This window comes from Syngnathus scovelli, chromosome 6 (genome assembly GCF_024217435.2).
Source record: "Syngnathus scovelli strain Florida chromosome 6, RoL_Ssco_1.2, whole genome shotgun sequence".
NCBI lineage: Eukaryota > Metazoa > Chordata > Actinopteri > Syngnathiformes > Syngnathidae > Syngnathus > Syngnathus scovelli.
The window spans coordinates 3284924-3307500 of record NC_090852.1 but is presented as its reverse complement, the minus strand read 5'-3'; the positions used below and the strand labels follow the sequence as shown (position 1 = coordinate 3307500).

The following is a 22577-nucleotide window of genomic DNA, read 5'->3' as shown; positions in this document are numbered from 1 at the left end:
TCTGTCAGTATAGTTTTGCTGCTAATCTGTTTCTATTTGAGACTTCATCTCTGCCAGTTGTGTGAGCAGCACATTTACACACAGCTAGTTTAGCAGGTACAAGAATGGCCTGCAACAAGTCTTTTAACAAGGAGGCATGGGTAACCGGCTTACCGGTTGATGTTGTCATCCCTCTGCGCTCCCATTGTTTCGCAAAATAGAACAGAGTAGAAAACGCATACTGACTGTCTGTGTATACAGTGACTTCCTTATCTTCCGCTAATTGACAAGCTCTTGTTAGTGCAATTAGCTCAGCAGCCTGTGCCGACCTGTTGTATGAAAGCTTCTCTGCTTCAACAATCTGGTTTGGCAATTTCACAATTGCATAACCACTTTGATTGTTTCCTTTAAATGGTCTAAATAACTTCTTTGGGAGGTTCGAGGCACTAAACGGCACTCCAGCAGTTAAAACTGTCCCCCATCAGGAAGAGGAGGTACTCTGCCTTGACTCCGCCGATGTGTTGAAGACCCTAAGGAGAGTCAACCCCCGTAAGGCCCCTGGCCCCGACAACATTCCTGGGCGTGTGTTCAGGGAATGTGCAAGTCAGCTGGCTGGGGTCATCACAGACATTTTTAACACCTCGCTGGGCCAAGCCACAGTGCCAGCATGCTTTAAGACTGCCTCCATCATTCCGGTGCCGAAGAAACCTCAAATCACCTCATTTAATGATTACCGGCTTGTTGCACTGACTCCGATCATGATGACCCGTTCCAGTTTGCCGACCGCCAAAACCGCTCCACTCAGGACGCCATCTCCTCCGTTCTTCACCTGAGCCTGGCTCACCTGGAGGAGAAGAACACCCATGTGCGGATGCTGTTCCTGCACTTCAGCTCAGCGTTTAACACCATCATCCCACAGCATCTGGTAGGAAAATTGGAACACCTGGGCTTCAACACCCCCCTTCGCAACTGGCTGCTAGACTTCCTCACCAACAGACCTCAGTCAGTCCGGGTCGGATAGAACACCTCTGATGTCATCACCCTCAGCACAGGCTCCCCTCAGGGCTGCATCCTGAGCCCCCTGCTGTTCACCCTGATGACACACGACTGCGTCCCCAGGTTCACCACCAATCACATCGTGAAGTTCGCAGACGACACAATGGTGGTGGGGCTCATCAGAGACAACAACGACCTGGACTACAGAGAGGAGGTGGAGCAGGTGGTGGGCTGGTGCAAAGACAACAGCCTGATCCTGAATGTGGAGAAGATGAAGGAGATCACCGTCGACTTCAGGAAAAACCAGCCTCACCACGCTCCACTGATCATCAACAGCTCAGCTGTGGAGGTGGTCAGCAGCACCAAATTCCTGGGGGTCCACATCACAGAAGACCTCACCTGGACTATGAACACTACGGCACTGGTCAAGAGGGCACAGAAGCGCTTGTACTTCCTGCGGAGGATGAGGAGAGCCCACCTGCCCCCACCCATCATGAGGACGTTCTACAGGACCACCATAGAGAGCATTCTGACAAGTTGTCTCTCTGTGTGGTGTGGAGGCTGCACCGCCTCCGATTGGAAGAACGTGAGGAGAGTGGTGAGGACAGCAGAGAGGATCATAGGGGCTCCTCTCCCCTCCATTCAGGACATTTCATCTCAGCGCTGCTTGTCCCGTGCCCGTAACATCATCAATGACCCATCACACCCCCACCATGGACTGTTCTCCCTGCTGCCCTATGGGAAGAGGTTTTGCAGCATCCGCTGCAGATCCACCAGGTTCTGCAACAGCTTTTTCCCTGCTGTCATCAGACTGTTGAACACTAGAACTGTTGAGCTCTAAACTGAACTCTGCATCACACATTCACAGAACTGTACTTTATGACAATACGGACCTCTATCTTGCACTATCTCGCACTACCAACTTTACTGAACTTGTATAAACCCTTTAAATAGAAGTTTAATACATGGTTTAGCATTAGTTATGTCAGGTCAGCTGTCTGGAGAGAGAGAGAAGTCAGGACCTGCGGGCGGAGCACCACCGTGCCACCACCGCCATGACGGCACTCAAAAGCAAACTCCATGAGGAGAAGCAAAAAGAGTTAGCCGTTACCAGGGAGACATTACTGCGGCAGCATTAAATGGAGCTGATGAGAGTGATCAAAATCAAAGATGGAGAGATCCAGCGACTGAATGCCTTGGTCCTCAACCTGAGGGACGGCTCCATGGACAAGGTGATCCGCTCAATCCATGTCTGACTATCCGCACGCCACATCGGGCTCCGATGCGGCCACTACTGTATTGTGTAGCTTGTCCCCAGTAAGCGTCACGGCGCTCTGTTGCGGTCTCAACGGCCCGGTGTGGCGCAATGTCTGCTCAGGTGAGGAGCGGGGGCGCTTTGCTGGCGGAGGTGAGACCGAGCGGTGTCGCCTCCACCAGTAGCTTCAGGAGCAATGCGGGGCAAAGAGGAGCGCGGAAGAAGCCCTGGCAGCGGCCCAGCAGGCCTGGCAGTCCCGAGCGGCCGAGCTCCGATCGGCTCATCACCAGCATCGGGAGGAGCTGAGCCGAACCAAGAGAGACTGCGAGAGGGAGATCCGCCGACTGGTAGGACTGATCAGATGCGCGGTGCGTGGCTATGTTCCCAATTTCGTTGTATACCTGCAGTGCAATGACACCTAAGGCATTCTATTCTATTCTATTTCACAAGAAGAAAACGTCCGGTTGCTCGCTTCGCTTTTGTCACAGCAAAGGTGTTCTAGTCGATTCAAGAAAAAAATTGGCCGGTTGCTCCCTTTGTTTTTGTCATAATTCTGGCAAATGAGTTTGCCCGCCTGCCTGAGCGCTCCCCGTTTGTACATCCAGATAGATGCGATCAAGCTGAAAGACAGAGCGGTTAGTGTTTTGGATAAAGCCCTGGGGCCGGCCACGTCCACCGCCTTCAGCTGCAGACTCAGGCTGCCGAGCAGCAGATCCAGCAGACCCTGGAAGTGGGGTCAACGCCGCTACTAGCAATCCTCTTCATAGCGTAAGCCACCTCATCACACACTTGCAGTACGCATGACTTAGGTCGTTACTGGAGGAAGGTAGCACAAAAACAGTTTTGAACTTTGAACGAGTGGTTGTGTGTGTGTGTTGCGGGGCGTTTTCAGTCTCAGGAGGATCGGGACATGCGAAGGTTTCATCTGAAAATCGCTGAGCTCAGCGCAGTCATCAGGAAACTGGAGGATCGAAACGCCCTGCTTTCTGAAGAGCGCAATGAACTGGTAATTTATTGACGGCACACTTGAAGGTTTGCGCTACGTTTGATGCGCGCCATGCAGCGAGGCACCCATTGCGCTTGCTTATTAGTTGAGCGGCGCGGCGAGTCGGTTGCCTGGTAGATGTCTTTTATTGCGAGCCAAAGCCACAATTCCGTTCAAACCGATGCAAAAGGAATGGATACGTTCTGGCCCGCGTGTTGTGCGTCTTTCACATCCCGCACTTCATGCTTGCAGCTAAAGCGACTGAGAGAAACAGAAAGCCAGTTTCTGCCACTCCTGTACAAAAACAAACGCCTGAGCAGGAAGAATGAAGAACTCTCGCTGGTGCTGTGTCGCCTTGAAAACAAAGTGCGCTTTGTCACCCAGGAGAACGAGGAGATGGCAAGCTTGGTAAGTCGACGCAGACAACGGCGGCGTGCCAACAGAGTCCACTGCATTTGTGTTCCACAGAGAAGGCCTAGTTCGCTCAATGACCTGGCTATATGTTTTCCACTGTCAGAAGGATGAAAATACAAAGTACAACGCTTGGACGTGGGCAAAGACGTCACCGGTGAGTCCTTCCTTCCTATTTATTCACCTTCTAGGTGCTAGAGGCTAAGTGTTAGAGGCTAAGTGTTAGAGGCAACACAATACGAACAACACAACACAATACGAACAACTCAACACAATACGAACAACACAATATGAACAACACAACACAATACGAACAACACAACACAATACGAACAACACAACACAATACGAACAACACAACACATTACGAACAACACAACACAATACGAACAACAAAACGAAACTGCACTGAACAACACGATACCGCACTGAACAACACGATACCGCACTGAACAACACGATACCGCACTGAACAACACCATGCCGCACTGAACAACACCATGCCGCACTGAAAGACACCATCCCGCACTGAAAAACACCATCCCGCACTGAACGACACCATGCCGCACTGAACAACACCATGCCTCACTGAACAACACCATGCCTCACTGAAAGACACCATGCCGCACTGAAAGACACCATCCCGCACTGAACGACACCATCCCGCACTGAACGACACAATGCCGCACTGAACGACACCATGCCGCACTGAACAACACCATGCCGCACTGAACAACACCATGCCGCACTGAACAACACCATGCCGCACTTAACAACACCATGCCGCACTGAACAACACCATGCCGCACTGAACAACACCATGCCGCACTGAACAACACCATGCCGCTGTCAGGTTCAAAGTGCTAACTGAATATCTGTATAAAAGAAAAGGATCAGCAGAAAAACACAAGTGAGGCAGAATATTGAGTTTTCTCGTGAGGAGTGAGATACATATTGCTTTCTACAATCTGACTACACTAAAAATCTGTTTACACTCCTCGCACTTTTTATTTGGAATTCCCTACCCCACAGTGTGAGACGATTAGCCCCTGAGGGTGAGGGGAAAAAAATATTCTGGGCTTCGTCTCGTAAGAAACGAAAAAAAAAGTAATGCACAAAGTGTTGCGTGCAGATATGGCTATATCAGCAAAAGAGTTTAAGCAATATTCCGAGAGATAAAAAGAGAAAGTGATGTTCTTTAAGGAAGATCAGAAGGTTCATGGTGCATCGTTTGACGTGTTGTTTTCACGATCTGTTCTGGTGGACGTCATTTTTCTGCTGAGATGTCAGCAGTATCTTGTTTGACACAACCGTCATCTCGCCCCTGACCCAGCCGTAATCCTTCTGTTCTGTTGCACAAGGTAAGAATAAGCAAGGCAAAGCAGCAAGCAGACTGAGCAGTAACATTATGAATAAGCACTCATTAGAGAACGCATGATAACATATATATATATATATATATATATATATATATATATATATATATATATATATATATATATATATATATATATATATATATATACAATTTTTCTAACAATTCCCCCCTGTTTATCATAAATTCTCGGGGACTAACTTATCACCCATATGGCCACTTCAAAAGATTTTCAGCCAAGGGATCACATTTCGCAAGAACTAACTTACACTTGGGAGGAAATTGAGTCTTAATCGTCAAAACCAGAGTCAGGAAACAAATCGGACGGGTTTACCACAATAGATTCGCTGACAGAGTCATCACTAGAGAAAGAACTCCCGTCGATCGAAAGGTCATCCCTTTGGAGCAACGGAAAAGTCTCAGCTGGTGGAGAGATAGCAGTTGTAACTAGCCTGTTAATTAAGGATCGGAGACAAGGAATGCAACAACATCCACACAGGGTCAAAATGGCAGAGAAAGCGGCAATGGAGACCAGGACCGAGGAAACCAGGGTGCGGTACTTTCCAAACACGTTCAACCAGTCGGTCCAAACCTCCGTGTTCACCCCACTGTGTTCCTTCATCTTCCCATTCAAGGTCCGCAGACCCTCAAGGGCCCGGGACAGGCTTCCGTCGGCTGCAGTATTATTTGGAATAAATGTGCAACATTGCTCACCAAACATGTCTTTTGAGAGTAGCATGTCAAGGGCCATTCGATTCTGGAAAGCCATGAGGGAAGTAGCGGCCAGTTGGGAGTGGACCGCCTTGAAACCCGCCTTGGTCCAGTTTCCAAGCCTCTGCACGTTGTAATGGATGTAGTTAATCCTGTCAACATTTTTGTTAAGAGTACACCACCAACACAGGGCGGATTCAAAACCAGCTGCTATCTGATTTACCAGCTTATACTCATCCGGTACTCCTCTAGGAACACCAATGGCGTCATTGTAAGTTGGATTAGCTGCGCCCTGCCATTCGGCGTTTCGCTTCGTTCTCGGCCAGAATACGGGCACTACGGACTTAGCAAAAGATGTTAGATCATAAGAGGACATTGGTATCAAATGAACAGGAAACAATAGGGTTACCAAAGCGCAAATTCCAGAGCTGTTTAAAGGCAACCTATCATAAAGTTTGTTACTATTACACCAAAACCAAATATCACGACGAGCAATGGGCAAAAAAGGGGCAGTGACATTGGTCATGGACCCACACCATGGAGTAGGTAGGGCGCCGAGCTTCTCACCGGTACCAGGTAATCTAATGCATGTAAAATTACCCTTAGCTACATCAGACGAAAAAAGGGGTTTATATTTTGTCATAGAGGCAACAGGGTAAACCTTATCCCATTTAAAACAATCATGAGTAGGTGAAATGGATGAGTTTAACATTAAAACAACAGCACACTTAGGAACTATATTTGCAGATATGATTTTCAAAAGAGGTCTTGAACCCATACATGCAATGCAACTGGTGTTAGCCATCTTTGCGGTTTGCTCAGCCATAAGAAACCAGTTGTTGGTTTGACCGCTTATTCCTGTGGAGGCTACAAAATAGCTGTCTACATCAGTGAGGAGCATACTTGTGATTTTTGCTCCTGCTGACAGGGTGTAATTATTTATAACGGGACGGTTTGCGATCGACATTGTTTTGTTAATGCAAATAGCAATAGGAAAGTGAGGATCAATTCCAGAGGACCAAGCCCACAGTTGAAAACCCCAACAGGATGTGTTAAACAAGGTGGCATTTGGAGGACGAATTTGACCATCAGGGAGTGTAAGAGTCAAAAGGAGGCTTGTGCCCTGATTCTTCAAAGTTACTCGTTTAGCAAAGAACACAGCCTCTTCACTGGAACCAGAGAGCCAAAAATCTTGCGTTTGTGTGGTGACAAGGGTGCCCCAGTCGGTGCTAACCGGGTGACTAGTTAAATACCACCAATATCCGAGCTATTTATCCCCAGTAGTGGGGTGACCATTTCGAAACCTTTCAAACTTTTCATAGGTAAAATAATAGAAGAAGATGTATTAGGAGCCACAGTAAACATTAATGAGTTATTCTAAGTCCAAGACAAAAGCCATGGCACGCAAGTTGGAACGCGGACGGTTTCTGGTGTACAAACAACATGATCAAAAGGGGATTTTGTGTTGCGCTTATGTCTAGCAATTTTTCCCCATGAGCCATATTGATTAGAATGTTCGAGGCTCATGGTACTCTATCCATACAAATAAAATAACCCCCGAAAAAAAAAACAATAACACAACCCAGCAAAAGCAACCAAAAGCACATGGTAGACTTTGCGCAGGCTACAGCCCGATTAAAGCACTTTACGAATGACTCTCTAATGCTCACGTTTTGGATCTCCTCAGAGTCAACACCCTGAGCTTCGGGTTGGTGTCTTGGAAATTGGCTTCTGCTAGCTTTCGTGTCAACCCTGGATCTTGGCACCAGGATCAGGCACTATTACCAGACTTTGTTCACCTTCCGTACTTAGGTTGGGTCTGCGGAGATCATATTTGTACAATAAGATGAATGCAGAAAACAAATAAATGCAGAAAAAACAATATTCTTTCCCTTCACGTTTATGTAATTGGATATAAACCATATGTATTGTCTGAAACGGATACAATGGAGTCGGGAACTTTCCTCTCTGAGGTCTTAAATTGCCTTGTGAAAAAGCTGCAAAACCGTATGTCGTATAAATAGCTTCAACTTGTTTCACCATACCCGTCGAGACATGGGTGACCCCATGACTCGAAATAGCAGCCCATTTGAACAAGTTACGAGGCAAGACAGGTTTGCCCAAAGGTCACACAAAAAGACCATCAGTGTTTTTAGTTGCATCCCGCTTTTCCCAAGAGAGTCGTTCCTGGGAGGGGCTCTGAGACTGCATGTCAAGCAACACATCAGGGGAGATGTGTGACATCGAATCATGATCAGTGAGAGACGAGAGGACATGGAGCAGGGCTTCTGCAGCGGCCCTAGCGGATTTGTCAGCAAAAGCATTACCGAGAGAAACAGGATCAGAGCTTGCAGTGTGAGCAGCACATTTGCAAACCGCCACATTTAATGGTAGCTGGACAGCCTCCAAAAGTTGAGTTAGTAATGTGGAATGGGTGACGGGCTTCCCCGTAGAAGTTATCATGCCACGGTTGCTCCACTGCTGAGCAAAAACGTGCACTGTAGCAAAAGCATACTGACTATCAGTCCAGATAGTGACGGACTTGTTTGCAAACAATTTGCAGGCCCCAGTCAAAGCAATGAGCTCAGCGGTCTGTGCTGACATATAGGATGGCAGTTTAGCAGCCTCCAAGACTTCGTCAGCAGTAACAATGGCATACCCAGTAAGGGTCACACCAAATTCATTTTTCTTAGAAGACCCATCAACAAAACCCACATGACCATCTGGCAGAGGCGTATCTCCCAAATCAGGCAGAGCCTTTGCAATCTGTTGAGCAGCATCGACACAATCATGGAATTCGCAGTCGTCAGGAAGGGGAATGAGACCCCTGGCACAAGGGATAGCCTTCTCATTGATCAATTGCGTATCTTAAATCATGCTTTTCCTCCTTTGAAGCCTGGACTACTGTAATGTATTATTCTCTGGTCTTCCTAAGTCCAGTATCAAACGTCTACAGTTAGTGCAAAATGCCGCTGCGAGGCTGCTCTCACGGTCAATAAAATTTGATCACCTTCCGTACTTAGGTTGGGTCTGCGGAGATCATCTTTTTACAATAAGATGAATGCAGAAAACAAATAAATGCAGAAAAAACAATATTCTTTCCCTTCACGTTTATGTAATTGGATATAAACCATATATATTGTCTGAAACGGATACAATGGAGTCGGGAACTTTCCTCTCTGAGGTCTTAAATTGCCTTGCGAAAAAGCTGCAAAACCGTATGTCGTATAAATAGCTTCAACTTGTTTCACCATACCCCCCCCCCCCCCGTCGAGATATTAGCCAAATTACATTGGCCCGTCCATTTAAGACGTGACTTCAAGGTTCTTCTACTAACCTATAAATCACTGCATGGCTTAGCGCCTTCATATCTCGTCGACCTAGTCATTCCTTATGTTCCGTCTCGTAACCTTCGTTCGCAAAACGCTAGTCTTTTAGTTACACGAGGGCCAAGAAAATGTCTGCAGGGTCTAGAGCATTCTCTATTCGGGCTCCAGAGCTTTGGAATGCCCTACCAATGGATATTAGAACTACTACCTCAGTAGAAACATTTAAGACACGTTTAAAGACACATTTCTATGAGATGGCCTTTAACTAACTTGTAGTGGCCGATTTGGCCGGAGTTTGTTTTGTTCTCTCTGCCCACCCCCTCCCTGGCTGGGGAGGGGGTTAGGTGGCTCAAAAGCTGATAGCGGCTAGCTGGATTCTCGGGGACCAATTCGAGATGAAGAAACTGCAGCTCAACCTCCTTGAAGACACTGCCAGGACAATCGAGGGACCTCCGACATCCATTTTTTCATAGATTTTCATATTATGTATTACTTGTGCCCTCTCTGCATCCATTACAACCTGGTGATCCTGAAAGGGGGATCCTTCCATCTGTGGTCCCTTCTCAAGGTTTCTCATTTTCCCCTGGCAGGGTTTTTTTTGAGTTTTTCCTTGCCCTTTTGGGAGCTTAAGATCAGGGGATGCTTTGAGAATAATTGTCAATTTTGGCTATGTGAAGCCCTTTGAGACTGTTTGTGATTTAGGGCTATACAAATAAACTTGACTTGACTTGAGTTGACTTGAAGCGACTATGTACTTCAAACCCAAACGGCACCATTTTATAGGGAAAACATTTGTTGAATTTATTCGTTTTCGACATAATACTGGTCGCAAATTTGCATGTAGAGCATTTTTGAGTTGTTTATCATAGACATCAGTTGAACACTCTTTCTGGTCTGTGTCTAAAGTCTTCAAACAACTCATCTTCTTTTTGTTTAGTTCGGCCAATGTCTGTGTAATTTGCTCTACGTTGGAATTTTATTTTTATCCTGCTGGTCAATTTGTATTTGTAATGGCACCCCGTTTATATTCCAATGGACGGCCCTGGAGATCAAAAGGACTCCAGGTGCCTTTAACGCTTGCCCAATGTTTGGTTAAGGATGCCAAGAAAACCTATTGTACTTCATCACCTCTCAAATTATAGGAAGCAACGAGTTGTTTAATTTGGGGTACAACGACGGAAAGGATGGTTCGCTTTGCCGTGCCACAACCTCTGTCTTTGTAATTTGATCATTTTTCTCATCTTCATTCATCACATTCTCAGCTGCAGTTCTTAAGCGAGCTCGCGCTGACACTGTGTCATCATCTTCCTGTCTGTGCAACAGCAAGTTCTTTTTTATCTTTTCTTCGTCTTCCTTATCTTTCAATTTTCCTCTCATCTGGGAAAATGAGAATGTAATTTTGCTTTTTAATTTTTAATTTTAAGTCTTGCAAAATTGCTATATCCTTACTGCACCGAGATAAACTGTTAAATATATCTTTAAAAATAAACAAACAAAAACAATCTATGCTCTTCAAAATGGGACCCAAATGTCAGATTACATATCAAACCTCCTCCTTCACTCTCACATTTTTTGATAGAACAGTCTACTTAGCTAGACACTAGTCATATCATACTAAATAATGGCCTGCAAATTAAATATAATGTTGCTGTGGTCCCTCAAAACATGTGACTAAAATTTGGACAATTACTAACCCCCATCAATTGATAAATTATCTCCTCACTTAAGTCCTAGCCTGTTAACCTATCTGCATCAAGAAGACATTTGCAATGCAGGGGATAAGAGAATAATAATAACACCATTGATTTCTAATCATTAACCTAATTTTATCCAGTTCTACAATGTATGTTTTCTCTTACTCTCACATTTTTATGAGGGTTGGGCACTCTCCTCGTCGGACGAGTTTCTGCCCACAACCCTCATATTATTCTATAATTTCTAATTTTTACATTTAACAATGCAAATCTGATAAACCATTGTCTAGCACACCGTTTCGTGCACCAATTTAACGCAATTCCAACCTTTATAACGAACTGATACACAAAGACAAACATACACAGAAACAAACACACGGGCCCACAACATAGACATGACAATCTTCCCAGCTGATAACAAGGGTGGGGGGAGCAACTGAAGTGCGGAGAGCCTCGCCACCGCCACGTCGCATAATGCAACCCCCCACCTCTGTCCAAAATATGCATTTGTCAAGATATTTTATATTTTCGGTGTCGACCCCTTCCATTAATTTCCAATCTTTGCATTTTAATTCATGTTGGGGTAGCGACTTTTGTTTGCTATTTGATTTTCCCATGGTTTATTTTTCTAAATTTCGGAGTTGGCAATTCGAATGGCACCTACAGTGTCCTAAAGCCAATTTAATTCACAGGACAGTGGTAAAATATTCAATGAGTGGTAAGTCTCCTTTCCTCTACTTCCACACAAAGCCACTGTTTACAATCCTGTGTGTTTTATATAAAGGAGAGCTCAAATGAGATCACTCTCAGTAAAACCATACACACACACACACACACACACACACACACACACACACACACACACACACACACACACACACACACACACACACACACACACACACACACACACACACACACACACACACACACACACACACACACACACACACAATGCGCACTCTTATCGTCTCACAGGCAAGCAGGGGAGTCCGCCCTCCCGTGGATTTTAACAAACTCTTTAACCTTCCTATTGTGTAAAAAAACTTATTTTTACCCTTTTCTTGAAGTAGATATAAAACCTATCTTTTCATGGATAAGGGAGCCAAACCAGCTAAACAAGAGTTAAGAAAAACATTGGATGAAAAAGATTGTTTTTAGTTTTTTTTTTTTTGGCTGATTCAATACACGGGTCGAAAATGACCCGCTAACACCACAGATGGCAGCAGAAAGCTAACACATCAGGAAGGTTAAGTTAGGAGGCCCCACGACACCTCAGCGGAATTTAACTGCTCCAAATTACCTGTACTTGTTTAGAAAACAGAGGAGTCCGCCCTCCCATGGTATTTAACTGACTTATGAGTCAGGGGACTCCATCATCCCAGCGGAATTTAACATTTTCTAATTGCACTTGATAGGGTCTAGAATTGTCAAGGTTTTAAGTGACCTCTTGTCACCGCACTTTCATTCCTTTTAACAGAATCAATATTCGTACTCACAGTCTGCTGGTTCTTTTCCTCGGATGTTCTCGTCAACCACTCTGGTGTCCAACTGACTGATCGAGTCAGCCCCGTGAAAAGGGTTTCTTTATGTGCCTTGGCCAAGGACTTGTCCTGCGTCGAAAAGTCAGCTGGACCCCCGAAATAGGTCTGTTGAGAATCCCGGCCGAGCCCCCAATTTCTGTCAGGTTCAAAGTGCTAACTGAATATCTGTATAAAAGAAAAGGATCAGCAGACAAACACAAGTGAGGCAGAATATTGAGTTTTCTAGCGAGGAGTGAGATACAGATTGCTTTCTACAATCTGACTACACTAAAAATCTGTTTACACTCCTCGCTCTTTTTATTTGGAATGCCCTACCCACAGTGTGAGATGATTAGCCCCTGAGGGTGAGGGGGTAAAAAAAAGATTGCGGGCTTCGTCTCGTGAGAAAAGAAACAAAAAGTAATGCACAAAGTGTTGCATGCAGATATGGCTATATCAGCAAAACAGTTTAAGCAATATTCCGAGAGATAAAAAGAGAAAGTGACGTTCTTTAAGGAAGATCAGAAGGTTCATGGCGCATCATTTGACATGTTGTTTTCACGATCTGTTCTGGTGGACGTCATTATTCTGCTGAGATGTCAGCAGTATCTTGTTTCACGCAACCGTCATCTCGCCCCTGACCCAGCCGTAATCCTTCTGTTCTGTTGCACAAGATAAGAATAAGCAAGGCAAAGCAGCAAGCAGACTGAACAGTAACATTATGACTAAGTAATCATTAGAGAACGCATGATAACATATATATATATATATATAACATTTTTCTAAGAGCCGCACTGAACAACACCATGCCGCACTGAACAACACCATGCCACACTGAACAACACGACGCCGCACAGAACAACACGATGCCGCACAGAACAACACAATACCGCACAGAACAACACAATACCGCACAAACAGTTTTAGATAATATTACGTCGCAGTCATGTGACGCGGACATGACGTCAATAGGCGGAACTCACGGCAAAATTATAATCTGAGGGCGTGGCTTGCAACAGGAAGTAGGAAAGCGGCAATGCTGGCAAACAAGACACAGCGGTTAGTAACACGACGAATAACAAGACAAATATTTTCGTTTTCAGCTTGCAACTTGACCGTCTAGAGCGTACAAGGTAATTACAACTCATTGTTTTGAAAAATACGTTTTTTTGTAGCCCTGAAAAGCGAGGGAGTTTAGCGTTTGGGAGGAACGTCGAACTCGGCGTCTGCTTCCAGCCACAGACGCCAAATTTTGACGATTATTTCGACTGGTCAACGGTTGTAAATTATTGCGTTGACTAAAAACTTTATTTAACTCTACTCTTAACTTTGCCGTTTCAGATATGCGGGTATTACACCGCGGAAATGACGTCAATAGGCTGAACTCTCGCCAAAATTCAAATCTGTGGGCGCAATGGCCTTGAGCGATACACCGGATACAAACACGACGATTATCAACAGAAATATCTTTATTTTCTGCTTGCAAGTGGACCATCTAGAGCGTACACGGTAAGTACAACTCATTGTGTTTAAAAAGATTTACGTTTGTGTAGTTTGCATTGCGTTGTTTCTGTGAATGTTGGTTGAAGCTAAATGTTAATGTTTAATTTCATTCCTTTAGGTTCCATGGTGTTTGTTGGCTGTATGTTTTCCACTGCAAGAAGAGGCTCGTATCATTGACCAGCACGAGCTACAATGGTGAGTACCCCTTTCGTCCTCAAATTATTTAAACACTTCCTATTTCATGTCTAACAGTACTCGATTTAACAAACAACCATAAATAAATACAGTGTGGGCACTCAAGTTAACATATGTGATTATACTGCCTAATATGTTTATCACAAATATGTCACTAATCACTAATATGTTTATTTGTTTATCATAACACCTTTGGACCTTCAGCAATCAATTATTTCCCTTCATCTACATAGAGACAGAACGATGGTGTCTTAAACATCTCATTCATTTCACCAAATAACTTCACGCAGGTGGATAACGGCCGTCTCGGTCACGTTATGTTGCGTGATGCAGTTTTGAAGAACCAAATGCATTTATTCAATGAATAAGTCAAGCTAGATCTATGGTTATGATGTTGTAAGTTACGGTACCGATTGAAGTTGAGTCCGAAGCCAGTGGAAAACAGCGCTGCGTTTGTGCTCTCCAGGTACAAATGTTGTGATCTCTGACTGACGACCGGGCGAGACTCGAGTAAGAGATGTCCAAACGAGCTCCGGCAGGGCGGGCCAAGGCGGAGCAAACGGACGCCTTTCAGGCCGCCAATGACGAGCTGAGAGCCAAACTGATGGACATCCAGTTAGAACTTCAGCAGGAGAAGAACAAGGTGAAAACCTCAACAGACAGACACTGCCTGCCTCCCTGCCTGCCTCCCTGCCTGCCTCCCTGCCTGCCTGCCTGCAGAACATGTCACCTATGCAAATAAGCCATGCTCATTGTTAGTGAAGGCCTCTTACGGGAACAAAAACACACAGAAAACATAAGGACAGGAAGGTTACAAATGGCTGACAGGGATCAAAAGACATCACTATCACATAAAAGGAAGAACCTAGATAAAAGGAAAGATAAACTCGTAAAGGCGAGGCCTCCAGGTCTGGCAGGCCAAGGCTTCACTTAAAATTAATCCAACAAAGACCCTGAGGAGAGTCAACCCCCGTAAGGCCCCTGGCCCCGACAACATTCTGGGGCGTGTGTTCAGGGAATGTGCAAGTCAGCTGGCTGGGGTCATCACAGACATTTTTAACACCTCGCTGGGCCAAGCCACAGTGCCAGCGTGCTTTAAGACTGCCTCCATCATTCTGGTGCCGAAGAAACCTCAAATCACCTCATCAATGATTACCGGCCTGTTGCACTGACTCCGATCATGATGAAGTGCTTCGCGCTGCACCGCCGCGCAGCACCGCCGCGCTGCACCGCCGCGCTGCACCGCCCCGCTGCGGTTGCACCGCCGCGCTGCGGTTGCACCGCTGCGCTGCACCGCCGCGCTGCACCGCCGCGCTGCACCGCCGCGCTGCACCGCCGCACTGCGGTTGCACCGCCGCGCTGCACCGCCGCGCTGCACCGCCGCACTGCGGTTGCACCGCCGCGCTGCACCGCGCTGCGATGACAGGACGCTGCACCGAGAGGGCAATGTGTCGAGAGGGCGCGCACGTGTGCTGTGCGGAAGGGCACTGTTCCGAGAGGGTGCCGCGAGGCGAGAGCAGCGCCCACTCGGCGCTGCCGCCTATTGGTGCGGCACCGACTCGGTGCAACCCCTCGACACTGCGCGCGCGCCCTCTCGGCTCAAGGCCGTCTCGGCGCAGGGTCCTCTCGGCACTACCCTGAGATTGCGCACGCCGAGTGGTCGCTGCTTTGCATCACGAGGGAGCTGTGCCGCGGCAAAACGGGCCACACGACTAGAAGGCACCACACTTAGAGGTTGCGCATCGTAAGGGCGCAGCGCCGAGAGGGCGCCGCACCCCAGAGGGCCCTGCACCAAGAGGGTGCTGGACCGAGAGGGTGCGCGTGCTGTTAGCGCTGCGCCTAGAGGGCGGGCCCAGGGTGCGTCAAGATGGTGCGCTGCGGTTGCACCGCCGCGCTGCGGTTGCACCGCCGCGCTGCGGTTGCACCGCCGCGCTGCGGTTGCACCGCGCTGCACCGCGCTATGGTGCTGCAACGCGCTGCTCCGCGCTGCACCGCGCTGCACCGCGCCCTCGCAGTGCCCTCACAGCGCCCAAGCGCTGCGGTGCAGCACCCTTTCGGCACAGGGGGGCGCCCATGTCAGCCCAGGTACCTCTTGGCGGGGCACGACGCCCACTCGCCGTAGCACCCTCTCGGTGTAGCGCACGCGCCCTCTCGGCGCAGCGCCCTCTCGGCGCAGTGCGCGCGTGTCTTCTCGGCGCACACTCGGCGCGGCTTCTCGCAGCAGCGCTCGCAGCGCGGGATCCCTCTCGACACAGCGCTCTCTTGACGCAGCGTCCTCTTGGCGCAACACCCTCTCGGCGCAGCGCTCTTGCCGCACAGCTCCCTCTCGCCGCAACGCACCCTCGTCCCGCCATCACAGCGCAGTGTGCGCAGCGCATGCAGCGCGCGCGCCTCCTCGATGCAGCGCGACACCCTCTCGGTGCGGCACCCTCTTGCCCTGCGCTCTCTCGGCGTGGCGCCTTCTCGCGGCGGTGCCCTCTATCCACGGCGACATCGTGGCGCCGTGCCACACCCTTCCACCATGGCGTGGCGCCCTATTGGCGCGGCTCTCTCTCGGCGCGGCGCAGCAGGGCGCCCTCTCGGCGCGGCAACCTTTCGGCATCCTCACGTCAATCTTTCGACACACTTTCTCTCGGCGCGACACAGCGCTCTCTCTGCACGATGCCCTCTCATCGCAACGCCCTCTCGGCGCGTCACACCCTCGGCCCACTCTGCCGGCGCAGCGCGCGGAGCGCGTGCAACGCTCGTGTCTTCTCGCTGCAGTTCGCACCCTGTCGGTGCGGCACCCTCTCGGTGCGGCGTCCTCTCAGCGCAGTGTCCAATCAGAGCGGCGCACCTTTGACGCAACACGGCGCCTTCTCTGCGCGCCGTGACACGGTGCCCTGTCGGAGCAGCGTGGCGCCTTCCTGGCGCGGCACGGCGCCCTCTAGACACCGTGCCCTCCCGGGCAGCGCACACACGTTCTATGGGTGCAGCTCACACTCTGCGCAGCACGCTTGACCTGTCAGAACAGTGCCCTCTCGGCACAGCGTGCCTGTGCTGTCGACGCAGTGCACTCCTGGTGCAGCATGCGTGCGCCATCTTGGCGCACCCTGGGCCCGCCCTCTAGGCGCATGCGCACCCTCTCGGTCCAGCACCCTCTTGGTGCAGGGCCCTCTGGATGCAGCGTCCTCTCAGCGTGGCGCCCTCACAGCGGTGCGGCTCATTCTCGGTGCGGCATGGCGACCTCTCGACGCGCACCCCCTCGGTGCACCGCTCAGGCCCTCTAGCTGCTGCGCCCTCTCGGCGCCGCGCAGTGCCGTTTCGGCGCAGCGCTTGCAGGTCAGCGCTCGCAGCGCGTGCACCCTCTCGACGCAGGGCCCTCTCGGCCCTGCTGCGAGAGGGAGCACGCGCTGCGAGCGTGGCGCTGCAAGCGCCGCGCCGAGAAGGCACCGCGTCACACCGGGCCAAGAGAACGCCGCGGCGAGACCCGGCACTATATCCTCTCGGTGCAGCCCATGTGTCCTCTCGGCTCATTGCCCACTCGGCGTAGCGCCCTTGGCACAGCGCTGAGAGGGAGCTTCGCCAAGTGGGCACTGCGCCGAGATAGCTCGTGTGCTCCGCCGAGAGGATGATGCGCCAAAAGGGCCCACACAGCTCCGCCGACAGGGTGTCGCGCCAAGTTGGCGCTGCGGCGAGATGACTACGCGCCATGAGGGTGCTGCGCCATGAGGGCTCTCACAGCATCCTTTGCAGCACCCTCGTGGCACCATGTCCGTCTCTGCGCAGCACCAACTCGGCGCAGCGCCGTCTCGGCGCAGCACGCGCGTGCGTCCTCTCGGCGCCGAGAGGACCTAGTGCTAGGAGGGCCCCGCGCCGAGAGGGCGCGCGCGCTGCGCCAAAAGGGCCTGCGCACTCCGCCGACAAGGCGCCGCGCCGACAGGGCGCCGCGCCGACAAGGCGCTCCGCCGAGAGGACTACTTTCAATGAGGGTGCTGCACCATGAGGGTGTCGCCCATTTGGGGTGCCCTCCAGGCTTTGCAGCACCCTCGGAGCGCCCTTGCGGCACCCTCTCCGCCTTCTCGGCGCAGCGCCAACTCGGCACTGCGCTGCCTCGGCGCAGCACGCGCGCGCACCCTCCCGTCACCGAGAAGACGCAGTGCCAAGAGGGCCCTGTGCCAAGAGGGTGCGCGCGCTGCGCCAAAACGGCCCACGCCGTCTCAGCGCAGCACAATCCGTTCCAGAAGGCGGTTTGAGAAGTGAATCGTTCAAATTTCGAATCTATTTTTCCCATTACAAATAATGGAAAAAGATTTAATCCGTTCCAAGACTAAAACAAAACACCTTTTTTAAGCATTTTTTAAGTTGCGCTATTTTGTCCGATCAAGCAACTGAAGCGCACCACCAAACGCGCAACCTTAGGACGCCGCCAACGGCAACCCTGAATTATTGTGACAGAGCCGTCGCTGAAATTTAGAAAATATTCTTAAAGCCCTGATGTAGAGAGATGTCCCGGCTCGTCGTGTGCGCGCGGCCCGCTGGAAGTCAAATAAGGCTCCGCGATCTCATCCACGGTGCTTATAAAGTGCGGATCCGCTCGGCTGGAGTTATTTTCGGCCACCTGGCGCGTGCGCACGGCCTCCCGGTGGTCCCGGGCGGTGTGCGTGAGTGCGCCGGCCGCCGGAGGTCGAATGAGGCTCCGCGATCTCATCCGCGGTGCTTATAAAGTGCCGATCCGCTCGGCTGGAGCTATTTTCGGCCACCTGGCGCGTGCTCACGGCCTCCCGGTGGTCCTGGGCGGCGTGCATGAGTGCGCCGGCCACCGGAAGTCGAATAAGGCTCCACAATCCCATCTGCGGTGCTTATAAAGCGCCGATCCGCTCGGCTGGAGCTATTTTCGGCCACCTGGCGCGTGCGCACGGCCTCCCGGTGGTGCCGGGCGGCGCGCGTGAGTGCGCCGGCAGCCGGAAGTCGAATGAGGCTCCGCGATCTCATCCGCGGTGCTTATATAGCGCTGATCCGCTCGGCTGGAGCTATTTTCAGCCACCTAGCGCGTGTGAAAAAAATGCTGATCGACGCCTCGCAGGACCCAGATATGAAGGATTTGTTCAAGAACACCAAGAGCATTTTGTTCTATAGCGTTCCCCATCATGGCATCTTCATGGCGGAATACTCGGTCAATGTCCGATATCTGCTTTTCCCGTCAATCGAGGTCAGAGAGCTTTGCAAAGACTACCTGTGACCCAGTGAGTGTGGGTGTGGTTACACACCTGTGTGCAATCCATAAATGGCAGGAGCTCATTCACAAAGGTGATCACATGCAGGCCAAACCAAATTCGTGTCTATGCCTTATATTTGTCCTCCGTATTTATCCGTCTGCACCGGCTCTTACCGCGAAGCCTGGGCCAAAAATAGTTCATGTATTATATGCTTATAAAAAGCATTTAGATTTTTGATGCTCCAGATAGTTATTTCTTTTTTTTGGGGGGGGGGGGTTAATATGGCTCTTTGAACATTTTGGGTTGCCGACCCCTGATCAAGGCGGTCAAAGACACGCTCCAGACAGACAGGTCCGCCGGGAAGTTAACCCAGAATGAAGCCAAACAGTACCACGTCCATCAAGGTTTTGTGGTTTAATGCAGAATGTGCACAATATCAGAGCAAATCTTTAAAGAAAATGACCGGAGAACAGCGGCAGCAAGACGCACCAGCGTTCGCTCACATCCGGTTCGCTCCAATATATTTACTGTTACAGTCAAACCTTGGTTTTGGAATGTCCCGGTTCTCGAACAAATCGGAATTCGAATGAAAAATTCGAGATTTCATTGCTTTGGTTGTCAAACAAAATTCAGCGGTCGAACCTCGCGAGATGAGCTGAAAGGACCCGAGAAAATTGGACTGCACGGCCCAGATGCAGACTGACTCCGCTCGTTATTGTATTTTCGTTACTTTGAGGATTGTATTAAACCCCAATCATGCCTCTAAAGAAAGCAAGTGGGAGCAGTAAAGCCATCCTGAAACACAAAGATGCTCTTAAAGCAATGCGACAGATAGTGCCCGGCGCACTGCGGTTGCCCGATCAGACCAAATTAAGCTCCCTGCGCCCTGAGGTCCACTTAAATTTTGGTTTGTCCATCAGGGCTTTAAGAATATTTTCTAAATTTCAGCGACGGCTCTGTCACAATAATGCAGTGTTGCCGTCTGCGGCGTCCTAAGGTTGCGTGTTTGGTGGTGCGCTGCAGTTGCGTGATCAGACAAAATAGCGCAACTTAAAAAATGCTTAAAAAAGGTGTTTTGTTTCAGTCTTGGAACGGATTAAATCTTTTTCCATTATTTGTAATGGGAAAAATAGATTCGAAATTTGACCGATTCACTTCTCTAACCGCCTTCTGGAACGGATTGTGCTGCGCTGAGACGGCGCTGCGCCGAGTTGGCGCTGCGCTGAGATGGCCAACTCGGCACGGCGCCCTGTCGGCGGAGCGCGCGGGCCGTTTTGGCGCAGCGCGCGCACCCTCTCGGCAAAGGCCCCTCTGGGCACTGCGTCTTCTCGGTGCCGGGACGGTGCGCTCGCGCGCTGCGCCAACTCGCGGAGAGGGTGCCGCAAGGGCGCCCCGAGGGTGCTGCAAAGCCTGGAGGGCGCCCCAAATGGGCGACACCCTCATGGTGCAGCACCCTCATTGTGCGTAGTCCTCTCGGCGGACCACCAACTTGGCGCGGCGCCTTGTCGGCGGAGTGCGCAGGCCCTTTTCGCACAGCGCGCGGGCCCTCTCGGCGCGGGGCCCTCCTAGCACTAGGTCCTCTCGGCGCCGAGAGGGCGCGCGCGCGTGCTGCGCCGAGACGGCGCTGCGCCGAGTTGGTGCTGCACGGGATGGAGATGGTGCCACGAGGGTGCTGCAAAGGGTGCCGTGAGTGCACCGCGAGGGCGCCCCAAAGGGGCAGCGCCCTCGTGGCGCGTAGTCCTCTCACCGCAGCGGCAACTCGGCGCGGCACCCTGTCGGCGGAGCGTGTGGGCCCTTTTGGCATATCATCCTCTCGGCGGAGCACGCAAGCTCTCTCGGCACAGTGCCCACTTGGCGAAGCTCCCTCTCGGCGCTGCGCCAAGAGCGCTACACCGAGTGGGCAATGAGCCGAGAGGGCACATGGGCTGCACTGAGAGGATAATGTGCCGGGTCTCGCCGCGGCGTTCTCTTGGCGCGGTGTGACGCGGTGCCTTTTCGGCGCAGCGCTGCAGCTCGTGCTCCCTCTCGCCGCAGTGCCGAGAGGACCCTGCGTTGAGAGGGTGCACGCGCTGCGAGCGCTGACCTGCAAGCGCTGCGCCGAAACGGCACTCTGCGGCGCCGAGAGGGCGCAGCAGCTAGAGGGCCCGAGCTGTGCGCCGAGGGGGTGCGCGTCGAGAGGTCGCCATGCCGCACCGAGAATGAGCCGCATCGTGGCGATGGGCCTTGGGGCGAAACACACCGCACCTAGAGGCCGCGTGCCGTGAGGGCGCCACGCTGAGAGGACGCTGCACCCAGAGGGCCCTGCACCAAGAGGGTGCTGGACAGAGAGGGTGCGCGTGCTGTTAGCGCTGCGCCTAGAGGGTGGGCCCAGGGTGCGCCAAGATGGCGCACGCATGCTGCACCAGGAGTGCACTGCGTCGACAGCACAGGCACGCTGTGCCGAGAGGGCCATGGTGGAAGGGTGTGGCACGGCGCCACGAGGTCGCCGTGGATAGAGGGCACCGCCGCGAGAAGGCGCCTCGTGGAGAGAGCGCACAGCAAGAGGGTGCCGCACAGAGAGGGTGCCGCGCTGCATCGAGGAGGCGCGCGCGCTGCATGCGCTACGCGAGATACGCACGCTGCGCACACTGTGCTGTGATGGTGGGACGAGGGTCCGCTGCACCGAGAGGGCGCGTGTGCTGCACCGAGAGGGTGCTACAGCGAGTGGGCGCCGTGCCCCGCCAAGAGGTACCTGGGATGACAGGGCACCCCCCTGTGCCGAAAGGGTGCTGCACCGCAGCGCTTGGGCTCTCTTGCGGTGCAACCGCAGCGGTCCAGCACCCTCTTGGTGCAGGGCCCTCTGGGGTGCGGCGCCCTCTCGGCGCTGCGCCCTTACGATGCGCAACCTCTAGGTGTGGTGCCTTCTCGCCGTGTGGCCCGTTTTGCCGCGGCACAGCTCCCTTGTGATGCAACGCAGCGACCACTCGGCGCGCGCCCTCTCGGCGTAGTGCCGAGAGGGCGCTGCTCTCGCCTCGCGGCACCCTCTCGGAACAGAGGAACCTTCCGCTCAGCACAAGCGCGCGCCCTCTCAACACGTTGCCCTCTCGGTGCAGCGCCCTGTCATCGCAGCCCGGTGCAGTGCGGTGCAGCGCGGTGCAGCGCGGTGCAGCGTGGTGCAGCGCGGTGCAGTGCGGTGCACCACCGCAGCGCGGTGCAGCGCGGTGCAGCGCGGTGCAGCGCGGTGCAGCGCTGTGCAGCGCGGTGCAGCGCGGTGCAGCGCAGTGCGGCGCGTTGCAGCGTGGTGCAGCACGGTGCAGCGCGGTGCAGCGCGGTGCAGCGCGTTACAGCACCATAGCGCGGTGCAGCGCGGTGCAGCGCGGTGCAGCGCGGAGCACCGCGTTGCAGCACCATAGCGCGGTGCAGCGCGGTGCAGCGCGGCGGTGC

The 22577-nt window shown here is 51.6% G+C and overlaps 1 protein-coding gene across 3 annotated transcripts in view; it reads left to right on the top strand.

Annotated features, from left to right (window-relative positions):
• Positions 1–15096, top strand: part of LOC125971351 (janus kinase and microtubule-interacting protein 3-like) — a 17044-nt gene extending 1948 nt beyond the window's left edge. For 2 of the 3 annotated variants that reach the window (XM_068651132.1, XM_068651134.1), the window contains exons 1-8: positions 1–2577; positions 2836–2998; positions 3123–3236; positions 3468–3623; positions 3733–3783; positions 13600–13767; positions 13880–13956; positions 14423–15096. The exon at positions 1–2577 is cut by the window's left edge and continues 1948 nt beyond it. In XM_068651132.1, the coding sequence (XP_068507233.1) occupies positions 1076–1816 (741 nt within the window). In that variant the 5' untranslated portion in view covers positions 1–1075 and the 3' untranslated portion in view covers positions 1817–2577; positions 2836–2998; positions 3123–3236; ... (3 more) ...; positions 13880–13956; positions 14423–15096. The remainder of the gene's footprint in view (positions 2578–2835; positions 2999–3122; positions 3237–3467; positions 3624–3732; positions 3784–13599; positions 13768–13879; positions 13957–14422) is intronic. The other variant, XM_068651133.1, reaches the window with a different exon arrangement.
• Positions 15097–22577: the final 7481 nt, after the last annotated feature.